At 39.0% G+C, this 18,315-nt stretch overlaps 1 protein-coding gene across 1 annotated transcript in view; it reads left to right on the plus strand.

Moving 5' to 3' along the window:
• The window catches only part of Abcb5 (ATP binding cassette subfamily B member 5), a 99,155-nt gene that overhangs the window by 15,580 nt on the left and 65,260 nt on the right, over nt 1-18,315 (plus strand). Inside the window, 6 exon segments of the mRNA XM_075948527.1 lie at nt 7,656-7,710; nt 11,599-11,790; nt 11,863-12,002; nt 12,005-12,033; nt 16,791-16,904; nt 17,190-17,300. Of these exon segments, the coding sequence (XP_075804642.1) occupies nt 7,656-7,710; nt 11,599-11,790; nt 11,863-12,002; nt 12,005-12,033; nt 16,791-16,904; nt 17,190-17,300 (641 nt within the window).

Raw genomic sequence — 18,315 nt, forward strand, 5'->3', positions numbered from 1 at the left:
CTGATTGCGCAGAGGGCTGTTGTCTGGGACAGTGATCTGTAAGTTTTTTCCCCTTTAAATAGATACCACCCTATTAATCATAATTCCAAACTGGTGTGGGATTGTTTATGACTTATGCCTTCATCTGGCGCCCGACGTTTGGTTTTAGGACCCCTCCATCCCCCGCTCAGCTGCCTGCCACCAGCTCGGCTTGGCCCAAGCCCTTCCTCCCTCAGCCACTGCCTGTGCCTTGTGCGTGGAGCCAGCTTTTCTTGCTGTAGTCCTTTATATTTTCCCTTTAGACACCTCAGATTGACTTCAAGTCCCCATGCACCCTATCGTTTGCCTCCCCAGGTGGATTTAAACTCCACAGGCCCGCCGTAGTCTCTGCCCGCATGGTTTGCTCTTTTCTGAGTCATTTTTAAATCTCCCTTGCAGGCGCAGCACTTGAGTGGTGCAAACCAGAGAGCGAGCAGTTGCCGAAAGCTACAACCCCTCGGGGCGATTCTGTCATGTGGAGGCATAAGCGGCTTCCAGGTTGCTCTTCTCTACCCCTGGATTCTGGGTTTCTGGATCCATCTATGGAATTGATTTAATTACATTTACTTTGTTGAGAAACTCGCATTTTCCAGTTTTTAACATCTACTAAGGCAGACACTGAAACAGGATTCCGTTTTTCATCGTGACTCGGCAACAGAGCCACCTGCTGGATAAAAGGTAATATAGCAGTTTTTGTTTCTAACACAGATTTTACTGCTTTGTTTTTACTAATACAATGGATTAGTAAATTTGTATTTACTAATACAATGAATTACGTCATACAAGGTTTATATGATTATGGGGATACCTTAATTTGCTTGTTACTAGGTTTCAGTTTTCTTTTCCATATTCTATCATTAAGGAAGAATATGGCACTCCTAAGAACAATAGAATCTTTACAAACTAATAATGAACAGAAGAATATGGCACTCCTAAGAATGATAGAATCTTTACGAACTAATAATGAACAACTAATTGACAGGATTAAAATTATTGAAAATCAGAGGTTATTTGAACAAGTGGATACCATGACAGACAAAATTGACTCCATATCCAAGGGTACTAGAAAGTGACCTGAAAGGGTTCAGGCTGTTGAATTTGACTTTCAGACTTTATCACAAAGTTTTGATAAGGTAACAGAGAGAATGTACCTCCAAGATGGGAATCTACATGATATACAAAAAAAGTTTAATGAGGATATGTTATCTTTGAAGGAAAAAATTAAAGCTTTGGAATCACAGGTGCAGAATGGGGACCAAAAAATTGATACCTCAGTGAAATCACTGGAAACATATACAGGTCAGGAGATTCAGGATTTAAGAGAGACAATGATAAAAATATTTGAAAAGACTGGAGAAATTATTGGAGCTGGTGAACAGAGTAAGGAGGCACAAGGACAGGATACAATGCCTCCACCAGCTATTAGAACTGGCTTACCCAGGGTTTTAGCGACATACTCTATACTTAATTCTGACAAAGCGTCAACTTCTAAAGGCTCAAAGGGAGTCAGAGAAGCTAGATGGACGCCAATAGCAGTGAATGATCTGAAAGAAATTAAGCAAGCTGTTGTTAATTTTGGCTTGCACTCTGCCCCTGAAAATATTCACTGAGGAAATTTTATTAATTACCTAGGTTACAGGATAGGGTTAGAGAAAATTAAAACGCAAAAGGCACAAATTAGGAGAGACAGGTTAAAGACTCTTAGTGACTTCCAAAGATTGTTAGGAGACATTTCCAGTCTACAACAATTCCAGCTGTTGGAATAACACCTGATCTAATAGTTCATTTAAACAAAACCTTAGATGGTGATAAAGATTTGAATAGTCCAAGAAAACCGACAGCTGAAGCAGAAAAGGAACTGACAATGATTGAGGAAAAATTACAGGAGGCACATGTGGATAGGGTGAACCCAAATCTTAGCGGCATCTTAGTCATATTGCCTTCCAGAATTTCTCCTACAGGGATTCTAATGCAGAGGGAAGATACTGTTTTAGAGTGGATATTTATATCTAATAAACCAAGTAAAAAATTAAAAACATATGTGGAAAAAGTCTCTGAATTAATTATAAAAGGTAAGCTGAGACTTCGTCAACTAGCAGGTATAGACCCAGCAGAAATTATAGTGCCTTTTACTACTGAAGAAATAAAAATGTTATGGGAAGACAATGAACCATGGCAAAGAGCTTCTGCTAATTTTTTTGGGAGAAATTAATAGCAACTATCCCAAAAGTGGTAGAGTTAACCTCATAAAGAGAACTTTTTGGATTCTTCCTAGAATTGTACATGATGTTCCAATAACTGGAGCCTGTACGTTCTATACTGATGCAAATAAATCAGGGAAAGGAGGTTACAAGTCAGATGAATTGAGTAAAGTGGAACAAAGCCCTTATAATTCTGTCCAGAAGGCAGAATTATATGCCATTCTTATGGTGCTAAGGGATTTTAAAGAACCTCTTAATATAGTTACAGATTCACAATATGCAGAAAGAGTTATCTTGCATATTGAAACTGCTGAATTTATACCAGATGACACAGAGTTGACTTCAATGTTTATCCAGGTACAAGACATAATCAGGAACAGGCTTTGTCCGATGTACATAACACATATCAGGTCCCATACAGGTCTGCCTGGTCCTCTAGCACAAGGCAATGCTGAGATTGATCAATTATTGATTGGAAGTGTGTTGCAGGCCTCAGAATTTCATAAAAAGCATCATGTCAATAGTAAAGGCCTAAAGAAAGAATTTTCCATTACATGGCAACAAGCTAAGGACATTATAAAAAGATGTCCTACTTGTTCTTTCTATAATCAAACACCATTGCCTGCAGGGAGTAACCCAAAGGTACTAAGAGAAATGAAATCTGGCAGATGGATGTGTTCGACTTTATGGAATTTGGTAAATTAAAATATGTACACCACACCATAGACATGTATTCAGTTTTTCAATGGGCTACTGCCATGAGCTCAGAAAAGGCTGATTCAGTAATCACACATTTATTGGAAGTTATGGCCATCATGGGTATACCTGCACAAATAAAGACAGATAACAGTTCAGCATATGTATCTAAGAAAATGAAACACTTTTTTGATTATTATAATATAAAACACATTACAGGTATTATACCAAATAATCCTACAGGTCAGGCAGTTATAGAAAGATCAAATTGAACTATAAAGGATATGCTGAGCAAACAGAAAGGGACCGAAAATACCTCCAGAAATAGATTACATAATGCTTTATTAACCTTGAATTTTCTTAACGCTAATGAGAAAGGAACGACAGCAGCAGAAAGACATTGGATAATGGAAAAGTCTGCTGAACTAAATCAACCGATTTACTTCAAAGATGTGCTGACCTCTCAATGGAAACCAGGAGATGTGCTACGTTGGGGAAGGGGTTTTGCTCTTGTTTCCACAGGAGAAGAAAAATTGTGGATACCATCAAAATTAATAAAGGTTCGATTTGAAGAGGAGAAACCTCTCGGGAAGGAGAAATGACAACTCATCCACAATGATGATATTCATACAGGTGGTAAGAAAAACATATAGAATGGGGGCAGGATTTTGTTCTTATCCCCACAGGAAAACACTCATCTTTGAAAAATTCAAGGGATCCTGGATGTTTGGATACTGACAGATGGAAACATACCTGCCCAATAGGAAATATCAAGAAAACTGAAAGTGTCGTGTAAGTACTATTAAACCATATTTCTAAATTTATAAAGCTGGTTTTGAAGTTGGACTCTGGCTCAGTCCCTCTCCAATTCTAAGCCTGTTAGTAAGAGAAAAACCCAGAGTTTCTGGAGTTTCTGTCTCATATCAAGAGCCATGATATGGGACAGAAAGAAATATGAGTTTAGAAAACATCTTTGCTTTTCTTCATATCTATCATACTTTTCATTGAATATATCTATCATGTCTTTCATTGAATATGTATATATATGTCTATATGATTAATGTTTAAGTTTTTCACAATGAACAATGAGTGTTTCCTGAAGTGACATTTGAAGTTTCCAGGAAGAAGATGGGGCCTCATAACAACAACTCCACTTAGTTGATATGATGTCATGATACTGATAGCGCTACTACAAGACCTGCTTTGGGTACCAGCTGCACAAGACAGTTCCAACTTGGTTAGCTGAAATGGTGCGCATCTTATACAACATTTTGGCCAGACGTGCACAAAATACTCAGAGACTATTGGCAATTTTAAAAGACATTGATCTTGAAATTTAACCATCATTTTACTTTCACAGGATCCCCCAGAAAGAACGTTGCCCCCATGACAGCTGGAAGTAATTCTAGAGGACGACGTCCCCTCTCCCAGTAAAGTTTGCCCTTGGGTTTAGGGACATCATTTAGGGGTTGATTATAATTAGTATACGGTTGAGGGTTGGGGGAGGAATTTTATAAGCTCAGGGATCAATTTGAAAAAAAAAGAGGGATGATGGGATAATAGATTTGTAATTGTGAGTTACTGTTTTTAGACAAATAGATTGGCATCGATTCTTTTATATTGATACAAAGTTAAATTATATTAACTATTGTATGCACGCATGTTTCTACCTCTGTTTAAAACATTTTTTATGTATTGACATATATTGTATTGATATATATTGTATATATTTACCATATTGCAGTGTACATTTCTACCTCTGATTAAGATACTTATATAATGTTTGTGTATTGATATATATTTACCTACTGCAACGTATATTTGTACATTGTTTATATTTGAAGGTCATTGTCCTCATTTGTTTCACAGTCGTTTATTGTCTTGGTCTTTAAGTTAGATAGGTATTGAGAATTATATAGATCAATAGTATTCTAAGTTTGTCATTTATAATTAGACTAATCAGGTCCTTTAGCTACATAGAGATTATACTCAGTATAGATAGAAAATCTTCAACCTCTTCAAAGAGCTGTAGAAAATGGCCTTTAATCTAACTCAGAGTTTTGTGGTAGTGAGACACAATTGCTCCTGGCAACATTGCTCTATTCTCGAGAGAATGTTAAGCACCAAAGACACTCCACCTGGAGCCTTTCTTTTTGGCAGAACTGGCCTTTGGGCAAAGAAATGCCCATACCTCAACCACTGACAGAGTTACAGAGCGTGCATCAATGGATAAAACAGGACTTTCGTATCCTGCCAAGACAGGGTAAGATAGTTTTGAAAAGTTGCTTGCCTTTGAAAATGGTATGTCACTTATGTTAGGCCTTAGCCAAAGTTGGTTGCTTCAACGTTGCAAACGTGACTTTGGGTGATTGCCCAGGTAGCTAGTTGTCTCTGTGATTTGTTGCATATTTTGGAAGTTGTTTTACTGAACTTCCTAATTACCCAGGTAACATTATTTCCCTTCTCAGATCTTTGATGGGGTTGAAGACTATATAAATGTAGTTACTTTTTTCTCATGACTTGGCCAAGTTATTTATTATACAAGACCTAAGCTAGTTAGAATAGGATATTTGTACTTATTTTATATAATTTTGTAGTAGGTTTAGAACTCTCTTACTTAAACAAAAGGGGGAGCTGTTGCAGGAGGTCCTTCCGCTCCTCCAGCCAATAGCTGCTGAGATACCAGCCCATTGGGGCTTGGTCTCTCTCCCTTTAAAAAAAGCAGCTACTTCCCTTATCACTCTCTTTGCTTCCTGCTCCGTTCCCTGATTGCGCAGAGGGCTGTTGTCTGGGACGGTGATCTGTAAGTTTTTTCCCTTTAAATAAATACCACCCTATTAATCATAATTCCAAACAGGTATGGGATTGTTTATGACTTACGCCTTCACCTGTTGATGGAACCGTTTGAGAAGGTTTGGGAAGTGTGGTTTTGTTGGAGGAGGTGTGTCATTGGAGGTATGCTTTGACGGTTCAGAAATCTATGCCATTCCCAGTTAGCTTGCTCTCTCTCTTCCTCCCTCCCTTTCTCCTCCTCCTTTTCATCCCCCTCACTTTTTCTCTCTACCTCATGCTTGTGAATCAGATGTGAGTTCTCAGCTAGTGCTCCAGAACGTGCCTGCTTGCCTGGTGCCACATTCCCCAACATGATGACCATTGACTCTAATCCTCTGGAACCATGAACTTCAAACTAAATGTTTTCTTTTATAAGTTGCCTTAGTAACAGTGTCTTATAACAACAATAAGACACTTGCTTTAGGTAGGAACATGTGGTGCATATGTAACAGATATTGTGGTGCTGTATTTTATCAGTGCAGCAAAATACTTTAGATAAGTTTTTTGGACAATATTTTTGTATTATACATTACTAAAGAGTTGTTTGGGGACTGGAAAAGTAGGTCAGTGGTTAAGAGCACTTGCTATTTTTTCAGAGGATGTGGGTTCAGTTCCTAGCACATCACAGTTTCACAGGATCTGATGCCGTCTTCTGATTTCCATGGATACCCGGTACACATACATGTAAGCAATACATTTATATACATAAAATAAAATAAAAATAAATAAATCTTTTAAAAGAAGTAGAAATATAAGGCATCATCTTTGAATATTTTAACAGAAGCTTTGCTAATTATTAATGCTTATAATAATAATGCTTATAATAATAATAGAGGAGGACTGTTTATTTGCCACAAACAAAATAAAAATGGTAACTACTATTGATTAACTGTTCCTTTTTGTGCAAACATTATACTTTTGCTTAGACTACTTCTATTAATATAATCTCAAAATTGAGATTGCACTATTTCTATTGCAATGTGATACCATTTTAGAAGCAGTGTTGATTATCTTTAGCAGTCGGGTTAAATCTAATTTCTATTAGAAATAATAGAAATAATTAGAAATAATAGAAATAATTTATTTCTATTAGGATTATCTTCATTCCTTTTACATCAATTATGATTTTTTTGATATAGGCTAGTTATAATTATATCACAATTCCATAAATGGAATGATGGTGAATGACTATTTGCATATAAATAAATTCAGACATTATTATATGGGATATAACAGATAAAGGACTTTGAAGCTTCCAGTTTTTTTTTCTGTGAAAACTGGAAAGCTGCACAACGGGACCACTGGAAGGAAGAAAAGGAGACCACATGTTCCTTTTTTGGGAGTTTACTTAAATAATCTTGAGCGTGGTCCTGACCTCCCCCCCCTCAGGGAGGGGTCAGAACCTGGCCTTCTTGGATTTGGGTCCAGAGTGCTTACTCTCAGGGTCAGGGGTCTAGGATAGATGCAAGGTGCTGGGGCCTAAGCTCCCTACTTAACACCAATATGTTTCAATGAGATTTGTGTCCATTTTTTGCCATGACAACTCTCTCTGGAACGTGTTGAATTCCAAAAAGCGTAACCATGGGCAGGAGGTGGGATGCTGTGAACCTGCTGGCAGGCAGTGAATTATTAAATGTTCTAGAGGAGAACTTTCTGTGAGCTGCAAGCTCAGTGCTCTCTTACTTCTCACTTTGGAAAAATAGTTCTGGAGAGAAGAGACAGCTCTTGCAAGTTCTCCTTTAAAAACATAGGCAGCAAAGAATCATGAAACCAGGGACAAGAACTTCATTTTCTATAAAAGCAAGCAAACAAACAAAAATCGTCTATTTGGTTTGGAGGAACATTCATGAAACATTATGGCTAATTGTTAATTTCCTTTATAATTAAAAAGAGGAAACCTTTTTGCAGCAAACTATCAGAACTGCTCTCAGTCTCAACAGAAGGTGAATGAAGATATCATTACGTAAGTCCAGATAAAGAATTATGTTCCTACTTCTTGTTTGCTACTTTATCCAATCAATATCTATAAGAAAAAAGCTGGAAACCTTAATCATTCACATAAACATAAGTGGTTAAAGTAACCGTGCTTTCTCTCATCCCATATATAGTATAATGAGTACATAATTTTCCCATATACTTAAAGGATATGAGTCTGGGGAGATGGCTCCTTCAGTAAGGTGCTTGCTGTGTGAGTGGGAGGAACTGAGTTCAGGCCCCCGCCACCCTCTCTAAAGTCGGGCATGAGGGAGACAGATTCTTGGAGCTCATTAGCAAGACAGTATAGACAAGTCAGCCAGCTCCTTCTTCTACAAAATACCCCATATTAACAGATAGGATGGAGCACAAAGAAACAACTAACATTGACCTTTGGCCTCTGGATGTGAAAGCACACACATGTGTGCATAAACATAAATACTTTACAAACACAAAAGAATTAAAAATAAAAAGTATGTGGTCATATTTTCTGAGTTTTATGTGGCAAAACTGTCAACAACAGAAAAGTAAGGATCTGTGTTTCTATTGCCAGTTTTGCCCCTAGAACTGCAGTACCTCAATACCTCTGTTAAAAGATAAAGGGTTTATTTTTCCTCTCCTAAAAAAATTATTTTCTTTTTAACTGTTATAGAAAAATGCAATTTAAATATATTTTAGAATTTGAAAGATGAGCTAGCAATAGAATTTCCTGGGAGAGCTTGGCATGTGTAAGGCCTTGGGTTTGAGGCTCAGCATCACAAAAAGAAAAACAAAGGAAGGCGTTAGAAGGAAGCGAGGTGGAAGATGAATCGAGGGAAACAGTGAAGTGAGTATTTCTTAAAATAAAGTTTAATTGAGACTAAGTTGTACCCAGATTAACAATCACAAAGTCTGAATAAAGGAAAGCCATAAAGGCATCTGTTTCATAAATCTGAGTTGGCAGTAAGCTTGACTTTACTCACCAGCACATGCAGAGTTAGTGCTTCTCCTCACAGGATTTCTATACTTTATCACTAAGCTTTTTAAAATCTGCAAACAGACCAGAACAACACCTAGTATTTTCTCTGGCCCTTGACTGTTCATTTATTTGTAGTCTAAAATGGTCTGTACAACTGGGACTTAGAACTCTCCATGTAGCTCAGAGTAGCTTTGAACTCATGGTCATCTTTCCTTTAGGTCTATCTAAGAGTGAAGTCCTTAAGCACAGCCTCATGTGTCTCCATAGATACAAACTAATTGAAGTTAAATAAATTCTAAATCCACTCCCTCGTCTCCATCGTGTTTTATGGACTCAATGTGTGTGTGTGGGGGGGGGGAGGTGCTCCTGTTGACTGATGTTCTGTGACGTACACATTTTTCTAAACTGTAGCACTGTTTTATGATTGAGCTGAAAGAGCTCTGTACAAATTCTGGATATGTGTTCTTTCCCAGATTTGAAAGGCAAACTGTTCTCTCCCACCAAGCTTTCATTTTCTTAAAGACTTATTGTGAAACACAAAAATTTTACATTTTGATGAATTTCAATTTATTGAGTAGTTTCTTTATGAATTGTACTTCAGAACTTTAGAATTCTTTGAGAAACCCAGAATTACTGCTTTTCTTGTAGATGTTTGCATGTTTTATCCCTTACCTGAAGACTTGTGGTTCAGTTTGACTTACTTTCTAATGAAGGAAAGGTTTACCCTCATCTTTCTCACACGTTGTCCCTGCATATTTTTAAGGACACAGCTATACTTTTTCACCCACACAACTTGTTACTTTTGCTAAAAGCCAACTATCTGTAACTGTAAGGATTAATTTCTAACTTTTAAAATTTTGTAATTATCAATATATTTGTCTTTACACTAGCACCAGACAGTGTTCTTCTTTACTGTAGAATCATTTTAATTAATAAACAAAATCAGAAATTAAGGCCCAGAACAACTTCATGTTTAAAAATGATCCTTGATCTTCTGAGTCCTACAAACATTTTAAAATGTCATTGTCAATTTTTTAAAGGAAACTATTAATATTTTTGTTTTGTTTTGTTTTGTTTTTTACACAGGGTCTGTCTGACTATGTATCCCTGGTCAGCATAAAAATCTCTGTGTACACTAAGCTAGCTGGCCTGACCTCCCTGAAATCTGCCTGCCTTTGCCTCCTGATGGTATTGAAAGTCTGTACCACCATTCCACAAGATGCCACTTTGGATTGATGCTTAAGACTGCTTATCAACAGCAAAGACATAAACAGAAGCACAAAAATGAGACCCGCAGAATGGTAGGGTTTTGTTCAGAAAACTAACTAAGATGAGAGTAGCCTTTTTAAACCTCAATTGGGAATGCTGCAAAGTTTAGTACTAGACAAATCTGTAACTAAATCTTCAATGGACACCAGTCTTATTTTATTCTTTAGTTCTAAGTGCTTAGCTCCCTTGACTTCCAACAACTTACTTTCTTTGTAGGCTCTTTCTCTTCAGGGTAAATACCACCTGTCTGCAGAATTCCTGAACTAGGCCTTGTCCCTCTTTTCTTAACCTATAGTTTAATATTTGTCTCCCAGAGTCATTTTGCTCAGGTTGTTCGTTGGAATTCTGCCTGGAAGCTCTGGCTTCCAAATTCCACCTCCAGCCTTCTCCAGTCCTAGAGTCTTTAGACTCCCATTTCAGGACATTGAATATGTTCAAACCAGAACTGTTGCTAATACCTGAAAATCTGTCTTATTCCATGAAGGGCACTCTCCTGACTACACTGCTCAACCTAAGCATGCTATCATCTGTGCCAGCTCTTCTAACTCATGCTTACACACCAGTTACTCTGTGACCTATCCCGTTTGCTCCCTTCAAGTATACCTGAACCTTTCTTTTATGTCCCACTGTCCCCAGAATGTCAGTATCTGTATTGCACGTGAGTACAGCTCTAGAACCTCACACAGTACATTCCCTATATGTGCTTATTAAATAACCTGCTTCTTACCTATCCTCCTAGTTAGGTGTTGACTTAGTCAGGGTTTCAATTACTGTGAAGAGACACCATGACCATGGCAGCTCTTATAAAGGAAAACATTTAATTGTAGCAGGCTTACAGTTGCAGAGGTTTAGTCCATTATCATCACAGTGTGACATGGTGGCATGCAGGCAGACATGGTGCTGAAGAACGAGTTTTACATCTTGACCTGCAGACAACAGGAAGTGGTATGATCACTGGGAGTGGCTGAAGCACATATGAAACCTTAAAGCCTGCTTCCACAGTGGCACATTCCCTCCAAAAAGGCCATACCTACTCCAACAAAGCCACACCTTTTAATAGTGCCACACCCTACGGGCTTATGAGGGTCAATTACATTCAAACCACCGGGGGTGTTAAAACTCCTTTCAACTCTTCCATAGTATGATCCATAAAATGACCACCCACAATATTTAGCCTTTACCTTAACATAAGTTCCTTACATTGAATTCTAGAATAAGGGTTACATATGTACACACACACACACACACACACACACACACACACACCTTCTGTTAGTTGTTTGTAAATAGTAACATTTTCTTTCCCCTCTTATTCCACTTGGACCTATCTTAATTACCTCAAAGTAATGTCTCCACCTGAAAGTATTATAAATACTTGAAGAAGATAGAATAAAGAGGTTTTAAAAGTAGTAGTTTCTACTAATAACATCAAAAGTATGTTCTAGATGCTGTAAAGAAAAACTTAGAATATTATTTAATATTTGTTCATTCTGTTATTATTGGTGCTTTTAGTTATTTTCTAGGTTCCAGAATAGATTTCATCAAATATTAGCTCTCTTTTCTATTTTCAGTAGTTGCTGACAGATTTTCTTTGTCTTCTCACAGGGGAAAGCAATGGTTCTGCCGAATGTTCCAATAATCTTCCCTCAGGTTGACTCTGTACTATGTTGGGATAGGAGCAACTGCCCTCATTTTTGGCTACATACAGATTTCCTTCTGGGTCATAACCACTGTCCAGCAAACCAGAAGAATTCGAAAACAGTTCTTTCATTCAATTTTGGCACAAGACATCAGCTGGTTTGATGGCAGTGACATCTGTGAACTTAACACTCGCATAGCTGGGTAAGGGAAATACAGTTAGTGTATGGACTTGGTGTGTGCGTAAATGAACCACAGGAAGCTTCTTTGTTGCAGTGACATCAACAAAATCTGTGATGGCGTTAGAGATAAGATGGCACTGCTGTTTCAGAACATGTCTGGGTTTCCTGTTGGCCTGGTGATGAGCTTAATAAAGAGCTGGAAGCTCTCCCTGGTGGTTCTGTCCACATCTCCTGTCATATGGCTTCGTCAGCAATGTGCTCTAGGGTAAGCAAGCAAGGTCGGGGGCTGGCAGCAGCAGAATGAGCCCAATACCTAACCAAGTTTGCAAAAGAGAGAGGGGTGTTTCTGTTTATTCTGTATGTCCTAAAGTATAAGAGAGATTATTGACCTCTGATTATTTAACCAGTAATTACTTTTATATCTTCAAATTATATGAATAAGATGTGATTTTCATCAATATCTTACTAACAGAAAAACTAGCCTAGTGCTGCTTCAAAGGGCAGCAAAGGTAGGGGAGGACTACACATTGGACATTAAGTTGTTGCTGACAGAGATTTGTGTATTTGAAATCTCCCAATGAATGCACTCTGTGGAACTGAAGATTAGAAACCCTCAAGTAACAAACTTAAAATACTGCGTGATATCAGTCTCTTCAGTTTTACACTTTACATACCTTTAAATGGTTCAGAATATATATTAACACCTAAGTAAACATATTTCAGCTTTCTACACAAGTTTCTATTTTCATTCTCAATTGCTTTCTGAGCAATGTTCTAGTGTATGTACCAGAAGGTTGTGATTTTATCCACAATCTGGCTTTGAAGCTACTGTGTATGTCTGTGTATCTCTGTGTAATCTCTCAGAATCATGTCTCTGCAGCTCTCCAGTGGCCATGCCCAGTACTTACATCAAAAGCACTATTACTTTTAATTTTTTAATACTCATTTTTCAAAAATACAATTCATAAAATCTCTTGACTCCCTTGCTATCATTATACAAGTCCAATCAAAGATTTCTAGCAGTAAAATATTCCATGATTGGCTGATTTCTTAAAAGGAAGCTTGGATATTTATACAACAGATATTTTTAAAGATTTCTATGAACATATATTAATTTTACATAACAATATGTTTTACTCATACATGTATAAAATGTAGTTTATCATATTTACCTCAGCGCCCTTTCTTGTCACCCTCACCCCCTTGCACTAGTCACATCTTCTGTGCACGTGACCCAATGTGTTTCAATGAGGTTGCTCAACACAGTATGAGTTCACTAGAGTATGAGGGGTTCTTTGGGGGAACAGGGACAATGTACACTGGCTATCCCTCTGAAGAACATTGGACAATAGGGCTGTAATATTCTGGCTTCTTGTGTTGACCTTGTAATCCTCGTTTTTGTTTCAAGATTGCATGAAATAAGGATCACTTGATAGGAAAAATACCTAGAATGTGTTACCAGGAACAGATCCTTCTCCGCTCATGAGAAGCTATAAAGGGGTGCACAGGGGTGTAAGTTTCACTATTGTACTAATGGTAGAGCAAGCAAATGAGAGCCAAGGTTCCCCCAAATGATAAGAGGCATTAGGGTGGATGATCCCCTTCAGTTCAGTTTAATTTGGCAACTGTTTATGAATGTTCAATACTGCACACTATGCAAGGATTAGCAAAGTGTGGTGTTTGCCCTCTAGGGATTTTCTGTGAAGATAATTGTCTTTTTTAAGTAAACTCAGGAAATGAATAGTTGTTTTCAATCAACTTGACACAATCTAGAGTCTTCCTAGATGGAGCTTCAATTGAGAAAATGTTCCGTAAGATTCAGCTTTAAGGCATTTTCTTAATTAGCAATCAATGGGGGAGGCCCAAGTTTATAGTTGGTGTTTCCATTCCTCAGCTAGTGGTTCTGGGTCCTCTAAAAAAGCAGGCTGAGCAATTCCTATGGAGCAAGCTAATATGCAGCACCCCTCCATGGACTCTGTATCAGCTCCTGCCTCCAGATCCCTGTCCTGCTTGAGTTCCTGTCTTCATTGCTTTGAATGATGCTATGCTATGCTATGCTATGCTATGCTATGCTATGCTATGCTATGCTATGCTATGCTATGCTATGCTATGCTATGTTATATGGAAATGTGAACAAAATTAACCCTTTTCTCCCCAAGTTGCTTTTGGTCATGGTTTTCCTCACAGCAATAATAACTCTAATCAAGACATTAGTATTCAATTTAGGCCTTCACATGACTTTACCTGCCACTCAAGATTCCTGTACACCAAATACACTCCAATTATATGAAATACACTTTGAAATTTGGAAACAGGTAGCTAGCTACACAAGTAGACAATATCAAAGCCCCGACTTGAATTCTATTACTGTTGTTCCCTCTCACCGAACTGTTTTACTAATTAAGACTACAAAAGCTTGACAAAAGGATCATAATTGAGGAATAGATGCTTGTTATTTCAGGTTTTCGAGAAATCAGAGAGCCCCATAGTCACACCTACTGCCGTCAATAGTAATGATCTCCTTTTTTACTTTGAGTCTCACCTGCTAGTGTTGAGTGGTGTAAAGTATCTGCTGAACATACTTAGCATGTATGAACAGTAATAGTTTTAAGACCATTCCCCAACATATGAGAATCCAAGCTCCTCTTTCTGCCATAATCCTGTGATCTATGTCCCATGGAATACTTCCTTTGTGCATAAGAAAAAAATCAATTCAAATCAGATTCACTAAAATCAGTGTCCATAAAACTAATGTTTCTAACGTCCTTTGCCAAATCAGATACTCCCCATTGTACCAATAAAACTACCCACAGCTGAAAGAAGCTTTTCAAATACAGAGAAAACAGTAGGATTTTCCTAGCAGAAGGAAAAGTCAGATAAGGATGTAGATAGTGGGTCATGGACAGCCTCAGGATTTAAATCGTGTGTGGGTGAGGTGCCCGGCAAATTGTCACTTCCTCAGATTCTCAAGTGGTTAATGCCCAGGTTTCCTTTCCTGCTGCTATGACAAACAACTCTGACAAAGGCAACTTAGGAGAGGAGGGTTTGTGTTCGCTCATAGTTCCTGGTCCATCACAGCAGGGGCATCAAGGCAGCAGTCAAGGGCAGAGAGAAAAATGTTGCATGCTTGTGCTTAGCCTTCTCCTTTCCTGTGCAACCCATGACCAAGGGAATGGGACCACCTGGAATGGGCAGGTGTCCCCACCTCTATTAATATAATCAAGAGATTATTCAACAAGCATGCTCACAGGTCAGGCTGATTGAATTCTAGATATGTCAAGCTGACAATTTAAAACTAGCCATCAGGGGGGCTAAAGAGATGGCTCAGTGGTTAAGAGCACTGCCTGCTCTTCCAAAGGTCCTGAGTTCAATTCCCAGCAACCACATGGTGGCTCACAACCATCTGTAATGAGATCTGGTGCCCTCTTCTGGCCTGCAGGCATACATGCAGACAGAATACTGAGACTACTGTATACAAAATAAATTAATAAATAAATAAAATCTTTTTTGAAAAAAAGAAACTAGCCATTAGTTTTGTGCTGCTGTGGCATAAATAACAAGAAAAAGAGAGAGGTTTTTTTTTTTTTTTTATTTTGGCTCATAGCTTGTTTTAGTCCACCCATGACAGGATAAACAGAGGAGAGAACCAGTAGTGGTGAAAAGGTATGTCTGGGCCTCCTAGCTCCAAGGACCAGGAAATAGAGAGAGACAAAAAAAATAGCCAGAAGTGGGCTCTACCCACCTGTAGGAGCCTATGTCATCAGCTAGACCCCAGTTCTAAAGATCCCATAGACTCCCCAAAAATATGACTAGCTCAGCCTCTGGGGAACATTTCACATTCAAAACCACAACGGATTCATTCTTCGTTTAACAGTACCAAGGATTGTGCTTTCAGAAGAATCATAGTCATAATTGAATTCTTCCGTGGTTAAGAGCTTGAACTGCTTTTGAAGAAGACCCGGGTTTGGTTCCAGGACAATTTGGGATGGAAATTTTTCATAACTGCCTATATCTTCAGCTCCAACTCCAGGGGACCCCATGCCCACTAGTCTCTTCTGACACCTGCGCAGATGCACACACCAAACACACACACAGAAACACATACACATAAATTCTAAGAAAAAAGAAAGCTTCACGTAGCCCTTTTCAACCTCGCAACCCAGGTCCTTTGAACTGCTACGTGTGAAATTGTAACTCATGGAGTTGTTCTTCAGTTTCAACAGCAAACACATCAGTTCAGGCTGGGAACGTCCGGCTAGCTGAGCAAAGAAACCTGGTCTACTGCTTCCATTTCTGTTTGGTCTTCTTGTCTTATCATACGTCTTCTTTCAACTAAGTTCATCTTTTAGATTTGAGACTTTCATAGTTAATGCTTTAAGTTCATTCATCTCATATGAAGAATTTGCATCTAATCTACTTTGTAGAATTCTGTCCTTCTTTGACATTTTCTGTCACAGTGTCATAGGCGTTTTTCTAAACAGGACAGCTGTCCAGTGACAGATGACAGAAACAGCTGATTTTCTGAGACAGAGTTTCTCCAGAATTTTGATACCTGTCCTGAACTCCCTCTATAAACCAGGCCGGCCTTGAACTCACAGAGACCCACCTGTTTCTGCCTCCCCAGAGTGTGGGGATTAAAGGTGTGTGCTACCACCACCTGGCTGACTGGAACAGTTTTTAAAACAGGGACAGGAAACAACACAATGTCTCTGAGCTATCAACTTCTATCACTCTCTTGCTAAAGCTTCCAGCGAAGGCCACGATGGAGGGGAGGAATGCACAGCAAGAGCTGCTTGCTGGCAGCTTCCTGTGGGCCAGCACAGGCAGCTGTAGAGACACATACCCATGACACAACTGTTGAGTGGAGAGTCGCCCTAAGAAAAAGCCAAGATAGTTCATCACCTCTCCACATTCCTACCTAAGTTACCTTGCATTTCTCTGTGAACCCAGGCTACACATGTCCTCCTTCCCATCGTCTTTCTCACTGCGGAAAGGTGACTGTTGTTTGCTCTGTTTCTGTAGGCTTTCTTCAGTGTGATCCACAGTAGTTATTGCATTGGATCTGCAGCCCCTCACGTGGAAACCTTCACCATAGCCCGTGGAGCTGTCTTAAATATTTTTCAGGTTATTGATAAAGCTTTGAAATATAGCAGTCCTTACTGCAAGAAGGAGCCCAAAAGACAGACACACTCATTTCATTCAAACCTTAGTGGTCATTTGGTTATAGGATGAAAAACTGCTTTTAACTCTTTTGTGGGGAATATGGGTCTTATTGAAAACTTCATGGCTAACTTCATGCACCTCGAAAACAGGAAGGAAATTTGAAAAGAAACTTAAAGCTCATCTCTAAAGTATTTGGGGAGAGAGACATTATCAGCTTGGCCCTTTAAAGATGTATAACAGTCTCTTTGTTTTTCCAAGAAACCCAACATAGATAACTTTTCAACAACTGGATATAAGCCTGAATGTGTAGAAGGAAGCAAAGAATTTAAAAATGTTTCTTTCAGCTATCCATCAAGACAGTCTGTCCAGGTAACTTAAATTCACTTGCACTGTAATATTTTCTGACATTATCTTCTGACAAGAATATTTCCTTCTTTCTCCTTATCCCCCCCCCAAAGATGGACTGCGCCCAAATAAATGTCATCACTCTAGAGGCAGTGGGACCAGGGCTGGGATTTTTTTTTTAAAGATTCGTTTGTTTGTGTATGTGTGATACGTGTATATGCATGTTCACTTGTGGGTGTGCTCGTACATGTGTGCATATGTCTGTGGAGGCCACGGATCAGCATTTGGTGTCCTCCTTGGTCATTCCCCACCTTACATATCGAGGAAGGATCTCTCACTTGAACCCTCAGGGATCCCAAACCCCAGGATTAAGGTGGGCTGCCCACACACCTCCCAGCAATCCTGTGAGTGCTGGGAAGAGAACTACCAGCGTCACATTTGCATGCCAAGTGCTTGCCCAGCAAGCCCCAGTCCCTCTCTGCCATAACTTTGATCCACATTTTGGCTAATTGCTTAGAGAGCCAATTAGACTAAAAGCGAGGCTGACTGATAAGAAATGAGCAAATATCTCTTAGGACAGTGGTTTATCTTTTCCAGCCTCTCTCCTATGGTTAACTATTAGGCACTTTTAACTCCGTGTTTCCTCTCTCTGTATTTCTGAGCACACCAAAATGTCTTGGATTAATGAATGCTGCCACCTCCTGGTAGCACCTGGGTATTATCCAGTTGCACTTGGACCTGGGAGTTCCAACCACCAGTTACTATGCACTTGTTAGGCCTTCTTCCTCTTTCAGCTCTGAGGCTTCTACTGCATCAGCAACTGTGTCTTGGACACACTTCCTCTCACTTTACAGGTGTGTGCATGTGCACACGCGAGCATACGCACGCACAGAGTCTGTCCCACTCTTAGAAGGGGACTACAGTCTAGCCTACTGCCCTCCTGGAGTGCACTCCGTAAACTAATCTTTAACACCCAAATAGCTCTCGGAAAAACATATCTGTCTTTCCTGTTAACTTTGTCCTTACATTTAATTAATAT

This window comes from Microtus pennsylvanicus, chromosome 14 (genome assembly GCF_037038515.1).
Source record: "Microtus pennsylvanicus isolate mMicPen1 chromosome 14, mMicPen1.hap1, whole genome shotgun sequence".
In the NCBI taxonomy this organism is placed as follows: Eukaryota; Metazoa; Chordata; class Mammalia; order Rodentia; family Cricetidae; genus Microtus; species Microtus pennsylvanicus.